Source organism: Squalius cephalus, assembly GCF_949319135.1.
Source record: "Squalius cephalus genome assembly, chromosome: 5".
NCBI classification, from domain to species: domain Eukaryota; kingdom Metazoa; phylum Chordata; class Actinopteri; order Cypriniformes; family Leuciscidae; genus Squalius; species Squalius cephalus.
In genome coordinates, this window is record NC_137126.1 from 35,401,766 (window position 1) to 35,422,267 (window position 20,502).

At 35.3% G+C, this 20,502-nt stretch overlaps 3 protein-coding genes across 7 annotated transcripts; 1 reads left to right on the forward strand and 2 right to left on the reverse strand.

Annotated features, from left to right (window-relative positions):
• Window positions 1-156: 156 nt before the first annotated feature.
• Window positions 157-4,904, reverse strand: imp4 (IMP U3 small nucleolar ribonucleoprotein 4). Of its 2 annotated transcripts, none has more exons than XM_079872640.1 (9): window positions 4,866-4,904; window positions 3,026-3,134; window positions 2,854-2,937; window positions 2,665-2,774; window positions 2,352-2,484; window positions 2,057-2,211; window positions 788-882; window positions 616-689; window positions 157-509 (listed from the first exon to the last, which is right to left on the reverse strand). In XM_079872640.1, exons 1-9 carry the CDS (start codon window positions 4,887-4,889, stop codon window positions 397-399), a joined length of 897 nt encoding a protein of 298 aa, XP_079728766.1. In that variant the 5' UTR covers window positions 4,890-4,904; the 3' UTR covers window positions 157-396. The 2 variants fall into 2 exon arrangements, with proteins under 2 accessions (XP_079728766.1, XP_079728767.1); XM_079872641.1 differs by lacking the exon at window positions 4,866-4,904 and adding an exon at window positions 4,140-4,220.
• Window positions 4,905-6,493: 1,589 nt separating this feature from the next.
• Window positions 6,494-8,107, forward strand: LOC307158955 (uncharacterized protein). Its single transcript, XM_079871985.1, has 5 exons — window positions 6,494-6,588; window positions 6,694-6,990; window positions 7,165-7,254; window positions 7,379-7,398; window positions 7,617-8,107. Exons 1-5 carry the CDS (start codon window positions 6,549-6,551, stop codon window positions 7,620-7,622), a joined length of 453 nt encoding a protein of 150 aa, XP_079728111.1. The 5' UTR covers window positions 6,494-6,548; the 3' UTR covers window positions 7,623-8,107.
• Window positions 8,009-20,497, reverse strand: rabl6b (RAB, member RAS oncogene family-like 6b). 4 transcript variants are annotated; one of them, XM_079871971.1, is made up of 17 exons: window positions 20,317-20,497; window positions 19,399-19,818; window positions 19,004-19,138; window positions 16,929-16,976; window positions 16,327-16,356; window positions 15,355-15,407; window positions 15,161-15,255; window positions 14,914-15,054; window positions 14,404-14,509; window positions 14,117-14,220; window positions 13,257-13,642; window positions 12,510-12,675; window positions 11,716-11,904; window positions 10,923-11,256; window positions 10,614-10,797; window positions 9,580-9,635; window positions 8,009-9,495 (listed from the first exon to the last, which is right to left on the reverse strand). In XM_079871971.1, exons 2-17 carry the CDS (start codon window positions 19,529-19,531, stop codon window positions 9,304-9,306), a joined length of 2,352 nt encoding a protein of 783 aa, XP_079728097.1. In that variant the 5' UTR covers window positions 19,532-19,818; window positions 20,317-20,497; the 3' UTR covers window positions 8,009-9,303. The 4 variants fall into 4 exon arrangements, with proteins under 4 accessions (XP_079728097.1, XP_079728098.1, XP_079728099.1 ...); XM_079871972.1 differs by having other exon boundaries at window positions 15,161-15,252; window positions 20,317-20,478; XM_079871973.1 differs by lacking the exon at window positions 16,327-16,356 and having other exon boundaries at window positions 20,317-20,481.
• Window positions 20,498-20,502: the final 5 nt, after the last annotated feature.

The window sequence follows — 20,502 nt, forward strand, 5'->3', positions numbered from 1 at the left end:
CATTAAAGAATCTTACACAAATGTTAAATATGTTCTCAGTACAATTCAAACCGTTTAGGCCTATATGTTTGTTAAACAAAACAGTTTCAGGCAAATACTCAATATAAGCCACTTAAAGATTAGGGAACAATGAAAGCAAAATGCAAAGCCTACAAATGTAAAGAACGTTTTTTTTAATGTCCAGGTGACTTCTGTACAAAATATTTAATTTGAAGAAGGGTCAATAAGCAAACAATACTGAAATAAGCTTTCAACATATATTGAAAGCAATTTCTCTATCCTTTTAAAAGTCACAATTAATTGAAAAAAAAAAAAAAAAATTCACTATGTAGGTGGTATTAAAATGAAAAGGTCCATGCTGACAGAACAAGGCAGGTTTCTGAAGAGTACATTTGGCTATTCCACACTCAAGAATTTCCTCTTTTTGGCAGTGCGCATGTAAGGGTGGTGTCGCCATTCAACATCTGCAGTATTCTCGTTCTCCAGTGTGCCGAGCTTGATCATGTACACTGAAAAGATGAAGTACAAGATATGAACGATGAGCAGAGAGCAACATAAGTGCTCATTCTGCATTAATATCAATTAATCTAAAACCAAAAAAACAGAGTTTCTTACATTTCATTTCAAATCTAGGTCCAACCTCCGACAACTCAACGTTCTTATGGTCGGTTTTCTTGTAGGTGTGGTGTCTGCAATATACAAAGTAATTTCAAAGTCAGTAAAACTAATCTTTTTAATCCCAATTTTGCTCAAAATCTTTACTACAGCAGTTACCACCACCACTCACCTGAAAGAGATGAAATCATCTGTATTTGCAAACGTAATAACACGCCTACTATCCTCTTTGGGTACAGGAAAAAGATACTTTAGGATGTTGGACACCTACAGAGATTTTTTTTTTTCATTATTCATATCAGTCAGAGATTATCTGAAGCTTTTATGATGTTGCATTGAGATGTTAAATAATCCTCAGTAAAGCATAGTCTCTTTCTCTCTTTAATTACATATGACAAGGCAATGATGTTTATTTGATGAGTATCAAATACAATACACTACTGTTCAAAAGTTTGAGGTCGGTAAGATTTTTTATGATTTGGAAATAAGTCTCTTAATATAGTCACCAAGACTGCTTTTAGTTGATCGCAAACACAGCAAAAAAAGTAACATTGTGAAATATTATTACTTTTTAAAACTGTTTTTTATTTTAAAGGGGCCCTATTATGCTTTTTTACATTTTCAACTTTCTTTAGATGTAATGTTGATGTTTAAGCATGAAAAAGGTCTGCAAAGGGAGTTACGCCATCTCTATATCAGCAAGCACTGTTTCTGAACTCCCTGAAACGAAACTTGAGTGTTCTTCCAGGAACGTACACGTCACAATATTTCTCATTTAAATAATTCCCTCCCAAGGCATACACAAAATAGGGGGCGAGGCCTGGTTAAGTTGTGTAAGTAGTGTGTTGAAACTCACGGTTATGGAGAGGGGCGTGACATTTCTGAAACACGTTTGCAGCAGTTGACCAATTACAACACACTGGTACAGCCAACCAATCAGAGCAGATTGCGCTTTTAGAAAGGAGAGGTTTCATAGAGCCTGGAACTAAACAGGGGTGCGTTTCCCAAAAGCATCATTAGCCAACTATGGTCGCAAGTTCCATCGTTATGAGCATAGTTCAACGAGTCAGTGTTTCCCGAAACCATTGTTAAAATGTAATTTATTTGTGATGCATCAGCATCATTACTCCAGTCTTCAGTGTCACATGATCCTTTAGAAATCATTCTAATATGGTGATTTGCTGCTCAAGAATGATTTCTTATTATAGATACTGAAAATAGTTGTTCTGCTTAATGTTTTTGTGGAGAGCGTAATATTTTTAGGATAGACAGTTAAAAAGAACAGCATTTATTTGAAATAGAAATCTTTTAAAAACTGTCTTTACTGTGTTTATTTTTGTTTTTTAAAAAAATGTACTGACCCCAAACATTTGAATGATAGTGTAAGTGAGAAACTGACTTTATAATTGTTTCTAAGGACATTATTTCCTTTATAACTCACCCTTCGGCCAAGACGTGAAGTGAAGTTGTGGAAGATGAGGTGAGGGTAGGCCTCGGACATGGTGCCAATGTCTGGAACATCATGTCTCATTACCACATTGTACAATGTGAAGTAGGCTGTTGGCCCAAAAGGAAGGTGACATACCACCAAACCATCTAAAGAAGAAAGAGACATAAACAGATATGAAAGTAGAGCGATTGGCATTCACAATACACCAAATGCTGACACACTTTGCACACACACTCAAATAAGCATATCCAAAATGGACACACATGAAAACTATAAAAGTCCATACCTGGCTGGCCTCTGGTCTCATGGACAATGACAAGGTCATTGACATTATTAGCTTTGCACGCATGTACTAATGTTTTAACTTCATGGTTTCCTCTGTTCATACGCTGGGCCCCTGGAAACATCAGCTTCATTTCCTGCAAAAAAACAAAAAAATGCCATCTAAATAAACCACAACTACTGCTAGAAGATGGTTTCCCTTACGTCACAATGGTAAAATGAACATACAAAACATCACATTAGAGTAGACGAAGTAAAACTTCTGCATGGCTACAAGCATTCATAATGTCAAATGTGAATAATAAGATTTAACAAACTTTGGCAAACATCTTGAGTCTGGAGCTGGGGTCTCTGGAAGTTGTGACCATAACTTTGGGGTCTTCCACTCCTGCCCACTTGTACTCATCATCCATATGAGAGCTAACACCTATATAATTTCAAAAATGATGTTTATATATGGCAGCAGACAAAACAGGATTCAGATATATGTGACAGAAAAAGATCACCTTCTCCACCCTCATCATCAAACTCCAACAGTTTCTGTAATTCTAAAGCCTCTTTCCGAACCTCAGTGGGTAAAATATGATTTTCTGCAAAAGATAAGAACAACTTAAAATATGACAACATCCAAATATATCATATAAGGTGATTGAGTTGGTTATCTAGCAGGAGTCTCACCATCTAAAGCAGATTTGAGCTTGTGTTTTTTCTCTTCAATAGTGCGCAGTCTGTCCTCCTGGGCTTTCCTGTACAGGTATTCCTTTCTCAGTCTCACCTCTCGCCGCAGCTACATCACAAAATGCAGTTCAGAAACAATATGAATTGTGGGAAATACACTGTTCAAAAGTTTGGGATCGGTAAGAGTCAAAAGTCTGGGATCGGTTCTGTTTTTAAAAGAAGTCTCATATGTTCAACAAACTGCATCAACTTGATAAAAAATACAGTAAAACAGTAATATTGTGAAATATTATTATAAATTAAAATAACTGTTTTCTATTTTAATGTATTTTAAAATGTTATTCATTCATGTGATGGCCAAGCTGAATTTTCAGCATCATTACTCCAGTCTTCAGTGTCACATGATCCTTCAGAAATCATTCTAATATGCTGATTTGGTGCTCAAGAATGATTATTATCAGTGTTGAAAACAGTTGTGCTGCTTAATATTTTGTGGAAACTGTGATACAATTTTACAGGATTCTTTGATTAACTGAAAGTTCAAAAGATCAACATTTATTTAAAATAGAAATCTTTTCTACCATTATAAATGTATTTAGTCATTCAGTCATCAATTTAATGTATCCTTGTTGAATAAAAATATAAATTTCCTATAAAAACAAACAAACTTACAGACCCCAAATTTGACCTGCACAAGAGAAGTAGTTGTAAGCAATGTAATTACTAAGACATGGCAATTAGTGCCCACATTCTCATGGACAACCAACCTGAAAGACTGCGTAAAGTAATTATTGTAAGACACTCATTCATCATCAAACCTGTAAAGACACTCAATTCACAAAACATTCGGAGAAACTGCCCAAAATCTCAACAAATAATTGTACAGTTCTGCAAGTGATTTTTCTATTTTCAGACTAGATGGAAGGGGGGGATCACATCCATCAATCCCACTTCATTATGGAGCTTGCCTTGATCACACTACAACACAAACAGGAAAACAACGACTAGTTCGATAAACTAGGGTTCTATGTACCGCGTTAAAAGATTTACAAGCTAACGTAAAATACGTCTAACAAATTTGAGAATATTATATGTATAAATATGTTGTACTTACCATTTTGAACAACTACACGTGACAATTCAGACTTACGGTCTACTATCACGACTTCCTGTTGGACAACGCGCTCATCCAATCATTGACAACGAACACGAGTGACGCGATCTTTCAAAATAAAAGTTCACAACTGTGGCGATCGGGTGTCATGTCAAATCCATAGACAGTAAAAGAAAAATCGCGTCCACCCTTGAAATCAGGTCTCCCCAAAATGTCAGTTAATGATTATCCTAAGCAGGGCCGTACGCAGAGTTTTATAAATACCGAGGTCCAAAATGTGATCTTGCTAGGGGGGTTCGTGGGCATATGCCCCCCTGAGAAAATATTGATTTTCCTGATCTACACATGCATTTTAAGGTATTTTAAGGCCAAAAAAAAAAAAAAAAAAAAAAGGATAACAGTAGCTTTAAAAGCATGTCAGTGGGCAGTAGCATAACTTATTTGTCAAGCAGATAACAAATGTTACATTTAAATCAAATGCTAATGCAATCCTTCTGTGTCCAGAGGCATAAGCAATTGGTATGAACATCAAATATCAGTTTCAGCTACTTGTTTCTTTACTAAAATAATCAATGTTTTTGGACTAATCTGTTAATGGTTCAATTGTTCACTCATAAAGACACTTAGTTTCCACTGTCATTGGCAAATAACATTAGACAGTAACAGTAGCCTATATCTGTGCTGAATCCAATATGTTAATCTCATTCTGGGCACAGTATGCAATACCTGCTTTTCCTCTCTCATCTCCATCACCTTCTCTCTTTCTCTTCTCTCAGTCTCTTTATCTTGACCTGTATATCTTCCCTTCCGAGCTGGAATTCGCGCTTCTGTGAACTTAAAAACCTACTGTGATTTGATCGGTCATCTCAAACATTTTGACATTGACGACGAGCGGTGTTTGAGTGCTGAAACAGCTCCGATGAGGAGGTCGATTATCGTCGCGATGTGCGAATCATTGCAGCACCAAATTAGAGTTAATATTAGTTAAGTATTTCACAACTTTTATTATACACTCAGAAAAATTTAATAATAATTAATAATAAAACCAATTGAACATAATTTCTTAACTGTTAATTAATAAATAATAAAAGCCTATTAAGTGGACAATTGAGCATAATTTATTTGTTTTATTAATAACTGAAATATGTATACATTTAACACTTAATTTAACACATAATTATTACATTAAAGATAGGCTAATTGAGAATATAGGGTAAGTGCAATTGTGTGTATAAACTAAGCTATCAGTATGCTATTGCTATGCTAGTATATAAGCTAACAAATACAGACATAAATGGTCATTATAACATAGTTGAAAAAGCATTTATCATAACATGATTTTGTTGGAATTGTAATCAGGCGATAGAGAGTAACTCAGAATGCAGCACAACAAACACGAGGTCTGTAATAAAGTAATTGCTAGTAATACAATTTTATTTAAAAATCATTCATATTACAGAGCATACAATATTGTAAAAATGTTGTAGTCTAAATTAATACTTTTATTCAGCAATGACACATTAATTTGATCAAAAGTGACAATAATTGTGGTAATAATAATGTTACAAAAGATCTCTATTTCAAATAAATGCTATTCTTTTGAACTTTCTATTCATCAAATAATCCTAAAAATATAGGCAGCTCAACTGCTTTCAAAACTGATAACAAGAAATGTAGCAGTGTAACATGTGTGTTCTGTTTTGGTTTAGTTTTTTGTTTTTTAGCCCTGCAGTTTCCTCAGTTAATCTCTCCTGCAATCTCCATTTTTTTGAGATTGCGTTTTGTTTTTTGAGTTTTGCATTGTGGATTTAATAAAACAGTTTGTGCTCAACTCCTTTAGTCGTGCACATTATAGCCACTTTGTGACAAGCAGCATATTATTATAGTTATTTTTCATGTGACACTGAAGTTTTGCTATTACATTTTAAAACATTAAAACAGAAAACAGTTTCAATTGCAATAATATTGCACAATATTACAGTTATTACTGCATTTCTAGTCAAATAAATGCAGCCGCGGTGAGCATTAGAAGCATGAGATATGCAACAAATGTTACCAACCCCAAACTTTTAAACAGTAGTGTAAAATAAATTAAAGTGGATAGAAAAAAAAAAGAAAATAAAGAAACAATTCAAGAGTTTCGTATAATTAATAAATAGTGCAATATACCATGTGCAAAAGACAGGAAGTTTAAAGTATAATGTGAAACAGTTTATGAAACCGGTCATGAAATGATTCACTGATGATCAGACTGATCTCTGCTGATGCCTGTTAAGAGAAGTAAAAGACATGTTCCTTCTAAATGTGTTTGTGGTGAGTTATTTCCTGTATGCGTTTCCTCTTCTACAACCTTAAAGACCAATAGCCAACATCCTTACTGACTCAAAGCACTGCCAGTTTTCAGCCATCATGAATCTAATAACAGCATTTCTGCTAATGATCCTAATAGGTAAGGTGAATTCACACATACAGACTAACATAAACACAATCCAGATTTTATACCTGACAACCTCAACTACCATCTCACAGAGGACAAACAAATCTTTCTCCACAGGACACAGCACATCTGACCATCTACAGACAATCGTCTGCCCCTATGAGAATAGGAATATATCTCAGAACAGAAGGGTGTGGTGCAAAAGAGATGTCCAGGATGAAAACTGCTGTACCGGCTTCTCATTCCAGCCAGGCAACAGTGTTTTGGAGGGCGGCAATATGCAAGTGCAAGATGATGGAAAGTCCTTTACCATCTCCGTAAAAACACTCGAACAAGGAGATGGAGTCTACTGGTGTGGGTTCATGACTGAAGACAAGATCATTGTTAAACTGGCCGAGGATTACTTTTCCACTGGTAAGATGAAATGCTACTTCTCTATTTCCCTTTAGGTAGTTTCCTCAGTGTTAGACAGCACTATATGTTAAAAATACTTTCAGCATATTTACATTTTCTTTATTTTAACTTTAAATTCCTAATATCTAATATTAAAAATCGTATGCAATGATAGTTTATTAATCTATGTTACAGCTCCATTTAACTTTGTTTGGTCCATTCTCCGTTGGATTTTATTTCTTTTGCTTCCTTTGATGACCATCTCATTTCACTTTTATTCAAACAGTGAGTGCTCACACAAACCACCTTAGTTTATCATCACAATGTACTGAAAAACGCTTTGAATGTCTTTAACCTCTGTAAATGTTTCTTTTTTATTTGTTTACATATTCTGTTTCGCTGACCTTAGGGAAACATGGAGATGCAAAGGTAAGAGCGCGCTGAAAAACTTAAAAACTTGAGTTCACAGTTGCTGCCTTAGATTTTTAAGTATAATCAAATTGGCTGTACAAGTCATTTCAAAGTAAATTATATTAAACTGACTGAATCTCTAACTTTAATGCTGCAAAAAAAAAAAAAAAAAAATGTTGCCATGACTTGATCAAATCAATAAAATGTGTTTTTAAATGAAACCTTTCATTTTGCAGACATAAATACAATGAAGTCTGATGCCTAAGAAAGGAGGTGTAAGGACGAGGCACATTTACTGAAGAATAAAGAAAATATGCTTGAACGTCAGCTAAGCCATCGGCTGTAAATGCACAATTTCTATTGTTGTTATTCTTTCTAAATAAGTGTTTTACAGCCTGACTAGGTAATTATTACTGAATAGGTAATAATTGTGTTCCATTTATGTAAGTTAATATACTAATATAATAATAATATAACTATTGCATTTATCATTCATGCAAAAGTTAAACTGCTTTGTTTTAGGATTTTTTTTTTTTTTTAAATGTGGATGTTTCCCTCCTTTTAATAATTTTCTAGAGCTTATAAATCATATTTCTTAATATACTGTATACAAATCAAAAGTCATTGCCACGTTGTGTAATGTAACATATAAAGCATCAATGAACAATGTATGACACAATTTTGATGTAAGAATACAGATATAATAAACATTGTCTGTATCAGTGTCTCTGTGAGTTGACCAAAGTGCTGTCTTTACTAACTTACTTTGATTATTAGTACAAGAAAACAACTTAAAAACAAGTGAAATTTACAATACAGCCACGCTGAAAATAAGAGAGAAAAACTGACCCAGTAACATTGCAAAAATATTATAGTATTTTTGTATTGAATTCAGTTTTCAAGCAACAGCAGAGTTTCAACCAATCATGATTTCATTGAAATTTAGAAAAGAAGAAAAACAACAACCTCAGATGACAAATACATCACAGTTCTTTCTTGCAATTTACCATCATAAAACGATAAGGTAGACAAAAACAATGGAGTGCAAAAATTCAAAATGGTATAATAATTACAGACAAAAAAAAAAAAAAAGTAAAAGTAAAACAAGTTTGCATAATGACACAGTAGATAGATCTCATTGCCTTATCCAAGCACACTCATTACTGGTCTATTTGAGTTATTTAAAGTCAAGTGTTGCATTTCACCATAGTTTCCTTTACGGCATTTCCTGATTTAAAGAGTGGTAGAATAGTTATGTCTGATATCGTAACTACTCCGTATCATAAGACTGATCATTTATTGACCAAAATCCTTTACATTCCTAAAATATTTTTTCTTGATATATTTTGGGTAAACAAATAATCCTACCATGATGTACAGTATATCTATTTCAAACACTAAACACACAGCAAAACTACACAAAGCCAAGCTCTCAGAACATCTATTGAGCATAAATACCAATTCATCCACAAGCAATCGAATCAATGAAAAAACATGAGTTGGTTCACATAAGTGATGATGAAAATATTGCAACCATATAAAAGCAAAGCATGTAAACATTCAGAAAGCACAATGTTATGAGTGAGTGAAAATGGTCCATTTCAATCTGAAAAACAAAGTACAAAGGTCAAATTGCATGCAAGTTGTAGCAATTTTGCATGGCTTCTCCACTTATTGCAGTTTGAGCCCAAAGAGTGTGAACTACGCCAGCCATTCCAACCTCTCGAAGCATGGAAGGTGGATTGGGAAGTGTTTGTGGCAAGTGGAAAACCAGTCTTGAGCGTTCGTTTTTTAACCTGTCAGACAGATTACATAGTCAGGTGTTAGGCTGCTGAAGAAATTTTTTTGTTTTTGTGGTTTTTGATGAGAACTCTTTCAAGCTTGTGGTATCAATGCACAAACATTGCTTTAGCAGAAAGAGTGTTACAGTTCCTCATAGTCGCCCTCCTCTCTTTTTGCTAAGCCTTCTGCTCCGGCCAGAAAAGCGTCAAGATCATCTGTTTTCTTGCTTCGTGACTTCCTCTTTTTCTTCTCCTTTTCATCTGCGGTCCCAGCTGCATCATCTCTTTCCTTTTTCTTGTGCTTGTGTTTCTTCTTGCTGCTTTTGTCATCATCCTACGTGAAATACGAAATAGTTATAAAACAACAGTATACAAAATTGAATTGATGAAATGTTGTATATAATTGAATATAATTAACCTCTTTACTCCTTTTTTTCTTTTTCTTCTTTTCCTTGGAATGTTTGCTTTCTTTTTCTATGAGAATAAAAATACAAACATTTTTTAGATGGCTATTATATGCATATATTTACAAATATGCACTTGTGTGTGTATATATATATACACAATTCTAGGGGTATGAATAATTGTGGCCAACCTGTTTTGGAGAAAAACATTTATTTTATAATGTGATTTCCCCCCCCCACTTTCAATTCTTTTACTTAAATGAAAGGTTAGGATTTTGGCAATTTTTTGAATGAAAGATCAAAAGGATAAACGATGCAGATTTATTTTTTACAGCCATTTTTGATCATATTTACCAGGGGTATGATTAATTCTGAGCACGACTGTATATATATATATATATATATATATATATATATATATATATATATATATATATTAGGGCTGTCAAAAGATTAATCGCGATTAATCGCATCCAAAATAAAAGTTTGTTTTTAATAATATATGTGTGTGTACTGTGTATAATTAAATTTGTATATATAAATACACACACATGCATGTATATATTTATGAAAAATGTGTTATTTATATATAAAAAAAATTATATTTATATATAATATAAACTATATAAATATATATACAGTATATGTATGCAAATATTTCTTAAATATATACATGCATGTGTGTGTATTTATATATACAAAATAATTATACACAGTACACACACATATATTATGTAAACACAAACTTTTATTTTGGATGCGATTAATCGCGATTAATCTTTTGACAGCCCTAATATATATATACATATTTCATTACACAATTGTTGAATGTAAATAACTGTTGAAATGAAATAATGACTTTTGTTTTTCTTCGTCTTTAAAGTGAGTGAGTGGATGAATGAATGATTGAATGTGAATATCTATCTATCTATCTATCTATCTATCTATCTATCTATCTATCTATCTATCTATATATCTCCATCTATCTATCTATATATATATATATATAAAGTTTGTTTCCGATTACAAAATTATTCCGGTGACTTGCCATCTTGCTCATCGCTGCTGTCTTTGCTTATGATCGACTTCTCCTCGATTCCTAGGCCAAAGAGGTCACCGTCATTCTTGCTTTTGAAGGAGAGTACAGTAGGTTTCATGGGCTCAGGGATTTTAGCTGTGTTGATGTCATCATCAGATATATCAGGAATATCATCTCTAACTGGGAAAGAGTCCTAGAACAAGCAAGACAACAAAAGTCTTTTCTAGTCATTCAAACCTTCAGTTTGTAAATGATCCAGACAAGTCATCAAAACAATGCCCATCATCATTATCATCATCATCATCATCATTTCAGTACCTTAACCACTTTCTGCATGACTTCTTCCTCGCTCTCAAAGTCAGGGTCATCCATGACAAATGACAGCATCTGTTTGGCCACAGGCACGTCTGTGTCTGTGTCAGAGGACTCTGCCTGAGCCGATCTCTCTTTATGTTTTATGACCCGTGCTTGAGGATCAGCCAGGACTGCTGTGTCTGGCGCTGTCTGCAGCTGTTGAGTAGTGTGTACTGGAGTGGGACTGAGAATGGAAGTCTCTATGTTCTGACTGCTAACAGTCTCCTGGGTCTGGATCACTGGCTCTTTGTGGATAGGCTTTGGTTTGTCCTCTAGTGTTAATGAATCCATAGCCACCCTGGATAACCATATTATTGTTAATATTATTAACAATTAACAGTCTTTGATTCAGGTAATAAACTTATAGCCCACAAGCTTATTTCAGCTATTATTTACTAGTTCATCAACATGCCACTTATCATTTAAGGCCCATTCACATCAGTGATGACTATAAACTATAAAAAGAACTATATTAGCAACCACACCAACGTACAATAATTATGAGCATGTGTTGCAGTTATGTCATCTGCAGCTCTTGAGCTCTTTAAAGCAGGATGGATTCTGATTGGCTGTTTTTATCATTCACCAGCTGGAAAAAATCATTCTGAAAGTGATTCCAATGATATTGATAATGTTTTAATTGTGGTGTGGACTTCCCTATTCTCATAGAAACAATTATTAAAACGTTATAGTTACTGTTATAGTTATAAGCCTTGGTGTGAACGTGTCTTAATGAAAGGAAGGAATTCAAGCTTACAGGTGAGGTTCAGAGTCCAGATCTTCATCCTGAGTTACAGCAGGTTTTGGACCCTCCTCATCACTGGAGAGAGATATATCCAAGCCTTTACTGACAATAGAAGCTCTGGGTTCAAGTTCTGCATCATCAAGGTCCAAATCATCCTGGAACCCGGCAACCATGGGGTTCCCTTCTCTTCCTTCCCCATCACTATAATAAACATGTTACAAGAATGGATGCAAATTCAACTTATTTTGTACTGAACATCAGCTACAATGTCTCACAGATTTTTGAACAGACGAAACCACTAGCTACAAGTAAAAGTACACTTCCATGCAAAAGTTTGGGGTCAGTAAGATTTTTTGAAAATAAATTAATAATTGTATTCAGCAAGGATGCATTAAATTGATCAAAAGTGACAGTAAATACATTTATAATGTTAGAATAGATTTCCAATAAATGCTGTTCCTTTGAATCATAGAATCCTGGGAAAAAAGTATCATGGTTTCCACAAAAATAATAAGCAGAACAAATGTTTTCAAAATTGATTAACAGAGAAATAAAATACATTTTAAAATACATTAAAATAGAAACCAGTTATTTTAAATTGTAAGAATATTTTACAATATAACTTTTTTTGTATCAAATGAATGCAGCCTTTGTGAGCATAATAGACTTCTTTCAAAAACATTTTAAAAATCTTAACGATAGCAAACATTTGAAGGGTAGTGTACACTGACTACAATACATTTTCTAATGAAATAACATATCACATCATTTAAAAAAAAGGCCTCTGTAATCTGCCCTTTGTGTACCTGTCACTATCTGCAGTACCCGCAGCAGAGGGCTGGGTGTTCATAGCCGGTCTTGTGTTAGGAGGCAGACTGTCCTCCAAGAAGCTTTTGTCTAGTCCCTCGTCTGGCACAAAATCATCCACGCTCCGAACCGTAGGCAGAGTCTCTGCAGATACTGGATCTGGCTCTGTGGAAATCCAAGAAGCGTGAGGTCACATGATCTGGGGCAAAAACATCTTACATTAAAAATATATAAACAGCAGCCATTACAATGAGTTCCAAACAAGAAGAATGGTGAATGACAAAAAAAAAAATAGTGCTATATTGATATGCGTTTTACTAAATAACTACTGCTTGATACCCAAGCTCCTTTAGGTGGGGTGCAAGAGCTACTAAACCCTCTCCATAGCTCAGGAATGCACAAAGTCTTGTGATTTTCTATTGATCCACAAAACATCCTTATGATCTGCACGAGTCCTAATCCTCCCCATTTTTCACGGCTTTGTGGGTGTCGCTCGAGGAAAGCTCTCTCTGAGAGAGGATGTGTGTGTGTAGTGTGTGTGAATGAATTCCTCTCAGCCTTCAAATCCCTTTTTTAGTTCATAGCATTAGGGCAGTTATTTAACAATGAGTCACTGAGACACTGAATATTTGATAAGAAAAGGAATAAAAGCTGTTTTTAGTGCCATTAAAAGCTCAGGGTTTCTAACATACATGTTTTCTAATACAATAAGCACACGCAGCTAGAAGCACCATGCTCAAACTCACCCTGGGCGACTGCTGGAGGTTCCTGGGCAGGAGAGGAACCAAAAAGCCTGGAGATGAAGCTGCGTTTCTGGGTTTGAGGAGCAGAGGCAGAAGCCTGAGCTGGAGCAGAGACCGTCGGGCCAGGGTGAGCAGGAGAAGGGGAGGGAGAGGTCACAGGCGCCGGGGTTGAGGAGAGAGGGGGAGGAGGAGGGGACGGAGAGGGAGATGGAGTCTTCAGGATCTGGGAAGGAACGGGAGGCTGCTGGGGGCTACAGGGGCTGGAGCTGCTAGTGGAGCATCCGCTCTGAGGAACGACGGGAGACTGCGTGCCTGAGGAAGGGCTCTGTCCGTTAGCAGGACCGGGAGAGTTGTAGCCTTTACTACGAGAGTCTTTCATTTCCAGGAAACTGAAAGTTATAACAGACACCTACTGTATCATAATAGTCAGATACCACTCACTGCAGTTCACAAACCTATTTTTTTTTAAATGTTTTTGAAGTCTATGGTGTTTAGCAAGGCTGCATATATTTGATTAAAAATACAATAAAGTCATATAGAGTAGAGTCATATTTTGAAATATTTGTACAATTTAAAATAACTGTATTACATTTTAATATATTTTAAAATGTAATTTATTCTTGTGATGCAAAGCTGAAAGAATTTCTGCAGCCATTAGTTCAGTGTCACATGATCCTTCAGAAACCATTCTAATGTGTTGATTTGCTGCTTAAGGAACATTTCTTATTATTAATGTTAAAAACATGTAAAGGATTCTTTTGAATAGTAGTGTAGTTGCTGATATTTGAATTGGAATCATGTTTTGACTGTCCAGATGGTGATATTAAACTACAGGAAGTTTGTGTGGTGTTTTTAGTTCTTACATATCATAGTTCTGGTCTTCTGTCTCCTGCTGAACTGTTAGCTCCTCTAGCGTGGCATCGATGTCCAGCTGATTGGTCTCCAGCTGCCGTAACAGGGTCTCTCTCTGTGAAAGTTAAAAAGAAAGATACCTTTACTACGGTTTCATTTAAAGCTCCAACAACTAGTGCACATGACACAGCTTATTGAGCTTAATATTAACAATTACAAATGACCCTAACTTTTAACTCTGGCTGAGTTTTTTATTTGATTAAACCAATATTTTAGCCTAGAACATTAACCTGCTTACCTGAAGCTGCAAAAATGGAATGTTGAAAAATCTGTGCAAATATTTCAAACCAAAACCATTCTTCATGGAAGATTCTGCATAATGGATGTAAGAGGAGCCACGAGGTCTACAAAATCATAAAGACAGCAAACAGCAATAAAGCTCACAGAGAATAAGTTATAAACACTCAAACTCATTTGTGAACACACTCCATGATTGCCAATCCTAAATTTGACATTAACCCACAAACAATCTGCAGAGAACCGATTATCTCCAGACATTTTAATTTAAACTGATAAATTGTTTGTAATAAGACCAAGAATGTATGTTAAGTCAGTAAAAAGTGTCAGTTAACATGTTTATGTTGACTGTAATGATCTAGAGTTCAAAAGTACAGCACGCACATCCAAAACAGTAAAACTGGGTGCTGGGCAGACAAGTAGTTGCAAAGGTAAACAATGAGTCCGCACACCAGAAAATGCTCCTTAGCGATTTTAATGATTGCTCACCACGTGACTGTAATGATCTAACCTGTTAAGTCCAGCGATGAAGTCACGTATGTCATCAGGCAAAATGACTCTGTGTTCTCCCATGTCCCGGTAATTTCCCAAAACGCACACTGGCACATGAGTGGGTACCTTGGGCAACTCCCGCATAATGTAATTATAAGTCCTATCGGTGCAAACAAAGCACACATTTTGTATAACAAAGAAGAGCTGTGAGTTCTGCATGATGGAGAAGCAGTCTCTGGAGATGCTGATAGTCTTTGTTCACCTACCACTGTTTGGTGATGTCAAACATCAAGACCACACCATTGCAGTTCTTATACACGTCCAAAAACTCAGCATCCAAGGCCAGTTCACTCTCCGTCTGCTAACAGCACAGAGACATTTCCAGCTAAACATTAGTCAATGAAGGGGATTTTTAACTGTCATTACATCTGATTTTGATAGATTATTACTAAAAATTTACCTCTTGAGGTTCATTTTCCAACTTCAAGTTTTCACCTCTCTTTTTTCCCTTTCCTGTAGAATGTCAGTGGCAGAATATTTTAACAGCGCTATTCAAACGTTTGGGGTCAGTAAGGTTTTTTTTTTTTTTTTTTTTTTTTTGAAAAAAAGTAATACTTTTATTCAGCAAGGTGCATTAAATTGATCAAAAGTGACAGTGAAGACATTTATAATGTGACAAAGGATTGCTATTTCAATAAATGTTATTCTTATGAACTGCAAAAAGCATCATGGTTTCCACAAAAAATATTAAGCAGCACAACTGTTTTCAATATTGAAAAAAATAAATGCTTCTTGAGCACCAAAATCAGCATATTAGAATAATTTCTGGAGGATCACGTGACACTGAAGACTAGAGTAATGATGCTGAAAACTCAGCTTTGCCATCACAGGAATAAATTACATTTAAAAAAATTATTAAAATAGAAAACAGTTATTTTAAGTTGGTAATAATATTTCACAATATAACAATTTGTTACTGTATTTTTGATCAAATGCAGCCTTGGTGAGCATATGAGACTTCTTTCAAAAACATAAAAGAATCTTACCGACCCCAAACTTTTGAACAATAGTGTAGATCAAAATGGATGTATGTATGTCAAATTAGTTGAAAACAACTTCAAGTAACTTCAAGAGCATCTAAAACAGGTAAAAAAATGCGGCTTTTTCTTTCTCACAAAGGAAGTGACATTAGTGGTATTAGCAAGAGTTGGTATTCTGCGGTCTCTAGTTGTCACCCTGCACATCATTATGGTCTGTTTTCTTACACTTCTTGTCTAGAAGTGCATGTTAGACTAGATACATTTGTAGTTCAGCCACAATGCAGTCAGTGAAAAGTCAGTCAAAACAAAATGTTTGCACTCGGATAACAGAACAAACAGATCAAGCACAGGCAAGTCACAGCCTAATGTCTACAATCTATTGAGTTTCTCACCTACACCTTCAGGAAGGGGGATTTTTTGGCCTGGTTGGACAGCAAGTAAGAAAAATACCATTAATATTAATGACTGGGGATGAAGGAGGGCTGGGTGAAATGACTTCATGTATGAGCATCAGAATGAGATGGAGGATGTGAATTAAACAATGACATGCAGAACCTGTACACTAAACTTTAAAAGGCATAATAAATTGCATAATGGTTGGAATACACTACATGATTCTAAATCTCAACAGATTGTCCAAAACAGACTTTAAAGTCGCTCTAAACACAACAAACTCACACAGAAACACGTGCCTCGTTGCTAAGAGACAAATGAATAAAATAAAAACAGTGCGTTCTAAAACTGGCTCAAACATGCTTGAAGTTGATATCCTTCAAATGGATGGAATTATATAAAACGTCTGCGTCCATTACACTACAAGATTTTCTGTGAAATCTGTGAACTTTGACTGCATAATATCTGATAATTCAGGCCCAAACTATAAACTACACTGTAGTGTATTCCACCCTTAAGATAAATATGACAGTAACGTCTACAAAGTCACCTGATCAGAATGCTAAGAGAAATGACTAGAAACAGACTGGTGGAAACTCACCTTTATCCACCACATCCCAAACCTCCACCTTCACCACATCATCAGTAGCTGGGAAGAAATGACAAAAAAATTGGAGCGGTTCTGGAAAACTGAGGTCACTTATTTGCATTTATTTCAATACATTTATTTTGCATTGATTCTAAGTTGCAGAAGTCCAAATACAAATTTCAGAGCATCCATTTTTTTTTAACTTAATTTTAAAATTTTACTTTTCTAAAATTACTTAGAATTAAAAAAAAATTAATGAAATATTATATTTAGGTTTTTGGTACAGAAATATATACAGAAGCAAACATAATCTGTTTAATTATAAATACGTTATTTATATAAAATGTTTTTTATTTCAAATAAATATAAATAATTATATAAATACAGATTATTTGTTGAGCTGAAACCTTGACTAACATTATAAGAGTGCTTCAATGCCACATGGAAAACAATACCACAAAGTAATATAATATACAATGATATATAATACTGTTCTTTTCAGAAAGAACAGGGAATATAAAGTATGCTTTTGGCAATGAGCACGGCACTTCAAGTAAAATGTTGAATACAAGTAGAGCCATGCCCACTATCAAATGAAGGAGACTCCTCACTGTAAATTACCGCTAACAGGTTCCACCACGTGATGTGGAGCTGAAAGCTTTTGAAAGATGGATGTACTTAAATAGGAAAAACAAACTCTAGAAATCACTAGATAACATCTAATGTTCGATTCAGGCCATTTAAAGCCATCAATCTAATCTACTTATCCACTACCTGATAGACAGCATATTTACCTTGATGTAAATCTATTTTGCATAATTAAGATGCACAAATGGAAAGAAATAGAAATCATTAGATAATTAGTTCACATCTTTCAAACAAAAGTGCAAAATCAACTTCCTACACACTCTTAAAAATTATGTTTTTGTTTTTTTGCAGTGATGCTATAGAAGAGCCATTTTTGGTTCCCCAAAAAACCTTTAGTGAACAGTTCTTAAAAGAACCATTTTATCTTAGAATCTAAATAACCTGTTTTCACTATAAAGAAATTCTTTTGCCCAGTGGTTCCATGGATGTTAAAGGTCCCGTATTATGCCCCTTTTCACAAGATGTAAAATAAGTCTCTGATGTCCCCAGAGTGTGTATGTGAAGTTTTAACTCAAAATACCCAACAGGTCATTTTTTACAGCATGTTTAAATTGTCATTTTTTGGGCCTCAGAAAAACGCGCTGTTTTAGTGTGTGCCCTTTAAATGCAAATAAGCTGCTGCTGGACGGCACAGGGGGCGGAGCTTCATGAGCTCGCGCTCAGTCTCTCAGGACAATTTCATCTCCCGGAATGATGATAATATCAGAAACTCTCAGTAACGGTGTTCAGTTCGAGTCGGACAATAATGCCTACAGAGTCAGAGTGCTGTATAGAGATGGAACAGGTATAGTTTAGTAGTTTAATTACGGTTATTATAACGTATTTGTCATGCTTGTATGTATCCATTATTTATTAATAGCCTACAAGTCTGCTGTTTCAGACCAGGTCCGAATGATGATCAAATTCAAACATATACTGTTGAGTTTAATAAAGTTTATTGTACATCACACAAAAGATGAAGCGTCAGTTTTACTTCAGAAAATCACCGTAAGAGCTGAGTAAACACAGTAAGTTATAAGAAGTGCGCAAGTACATAAATGAATTTTGGTAGAGATGAGGGAGCATTCCTGTGGGCGGAGGTTAGTCAAAAAACTGTTCTACTGACGTCATTAAAGCAGGAAGTAGAGGGATGTAGTCCAAACGGCCGTTCGCTGTAGGCGACTTCTGTTAAATAAAATATCTCGCTTGGCATTGAACTTTGAGCTTTATAATTTTACAGGTATTATTTATGCTCTAACAGCAACATTACACACTAACTAAAGTTTGAAACATGGGATCAAGAAGAACGGGACCTTTAAAGGTTCTTCATGGAACCATCAATCCAAATAATGATTTTTAAGAGTGTAAGTACTGTAGAAAGATTTCAATAACACTAATTAGATTAATTCTAATCTTAAGATGACAGGAGCTTTGATTTTCATAAAAAACATCAAGCTTACTTTTATAACTCCAGTGGATACTAGTGACCTGGATCTCTTGAGTTGGAATGTACTCTTCCTGGAACTTCCTGCCCTGCAGCCGGTGCCACAGGGTGCTTTTTCCCGTGTTTCTATCTCCTCGAATGACTATCTTCACTGAAAGACCACACATAACATGTTAGAGCTTGTGATAACAACATTATCCCAAGCACACAGCGCTCAGGGGCTCCAGCAACACAGACTTGATTTGTTGTGACATGCTGTATGTGTTACAATTTAGTCCAATAGTATGCAGATGCATCGAAAATCTAGATTTTGTTTTCTTCTATTAAATTTAAACCTGGCAAGATTTTGAAGCAAAGTCAAATTTTAATTAACTATCATTAATTGTACATTTTAGCAGGCATTTGACTTACTGTTGTACTGAACCCCTTTAGCAAATTTTCTCTGCAGACTCTGGTTCATGGACTGTAGGCCAGCAGGGATGTTCTTGTCCTTCACCTGACCAGCCGGCTCAGAGCCCACGAGCTTCTTCAGAGCGGAGAACATCTTGACCAAACTATGCCTCTAGATGGGTATTATAAATATAAAATATTCTTGTCTCAAACTGGCCTCTATGACGCCCCCAGATTGTCTGTCTGTGGGTGGACAGTTTTCTTGCAATGCTCATAAAGCATTTCTACATTAGTTTGAGAGGTGAATGAGTCCTGCTTTGGCACAGCATAACATCTCAAAATCAATTCAGATCTTCATCTCTGGATCCTTTTCCACAGAATGACACAGTTACTGCAGTCCAGCATCACAAGATTCTCATTCAAGTGTTGAATCTGCTTCTGCTACAATATAAAGAAGAAATAAATAACGAGATGAGTTGAATGAAGTTGCAATGCCTTATATGAAGACATGGAGCTGCAGACATATAAAAAGCATCTTTCATGGATTGCTATATTGCAATGCACTGCAGCAACTCTAATTTGCAGGGATGCCTGAATTTGTGTCTCAAAACCTAGTAAGCTGCCTGCATAGACAATCCGTTGGGACACCATAAGTGTGTGGAATATGATGTCCAAAAATGCTGTCTAGTTAGGCAGCTCGCTAAGATTTAAGACACAACCTGACACTGCGATTTCTACTCCAAACGACCGTGATGTTTATGTAATAGAAAAGAGTGTAGCACTCCAAAAAGCAAACACAAATTGCACAGGAACTAACGTACTATTGTGGATAGCCGTTATGTCAGATATTTGACAGCTGCCTGTACATACTAGCCTGCTAACGCGGAACTAACTGTATATTTAAAATTTGTATCAGATTTGTGATGCTCTTGTACTTACAGTGGTTTTGTCGTCTATATTAGAGCAACTGAATGATTAGATCCAACATTCAACATCTTACATTTCTGACCCACTGTGCAGTGTGATCATCTTATAACCTGTACAGCTTATGAATAATGAAATCATTGAAATGCTGCTCTGTATATTTGTGAAGTACGCTGCGGTAGGGTTAGCTACGGTCAAGGT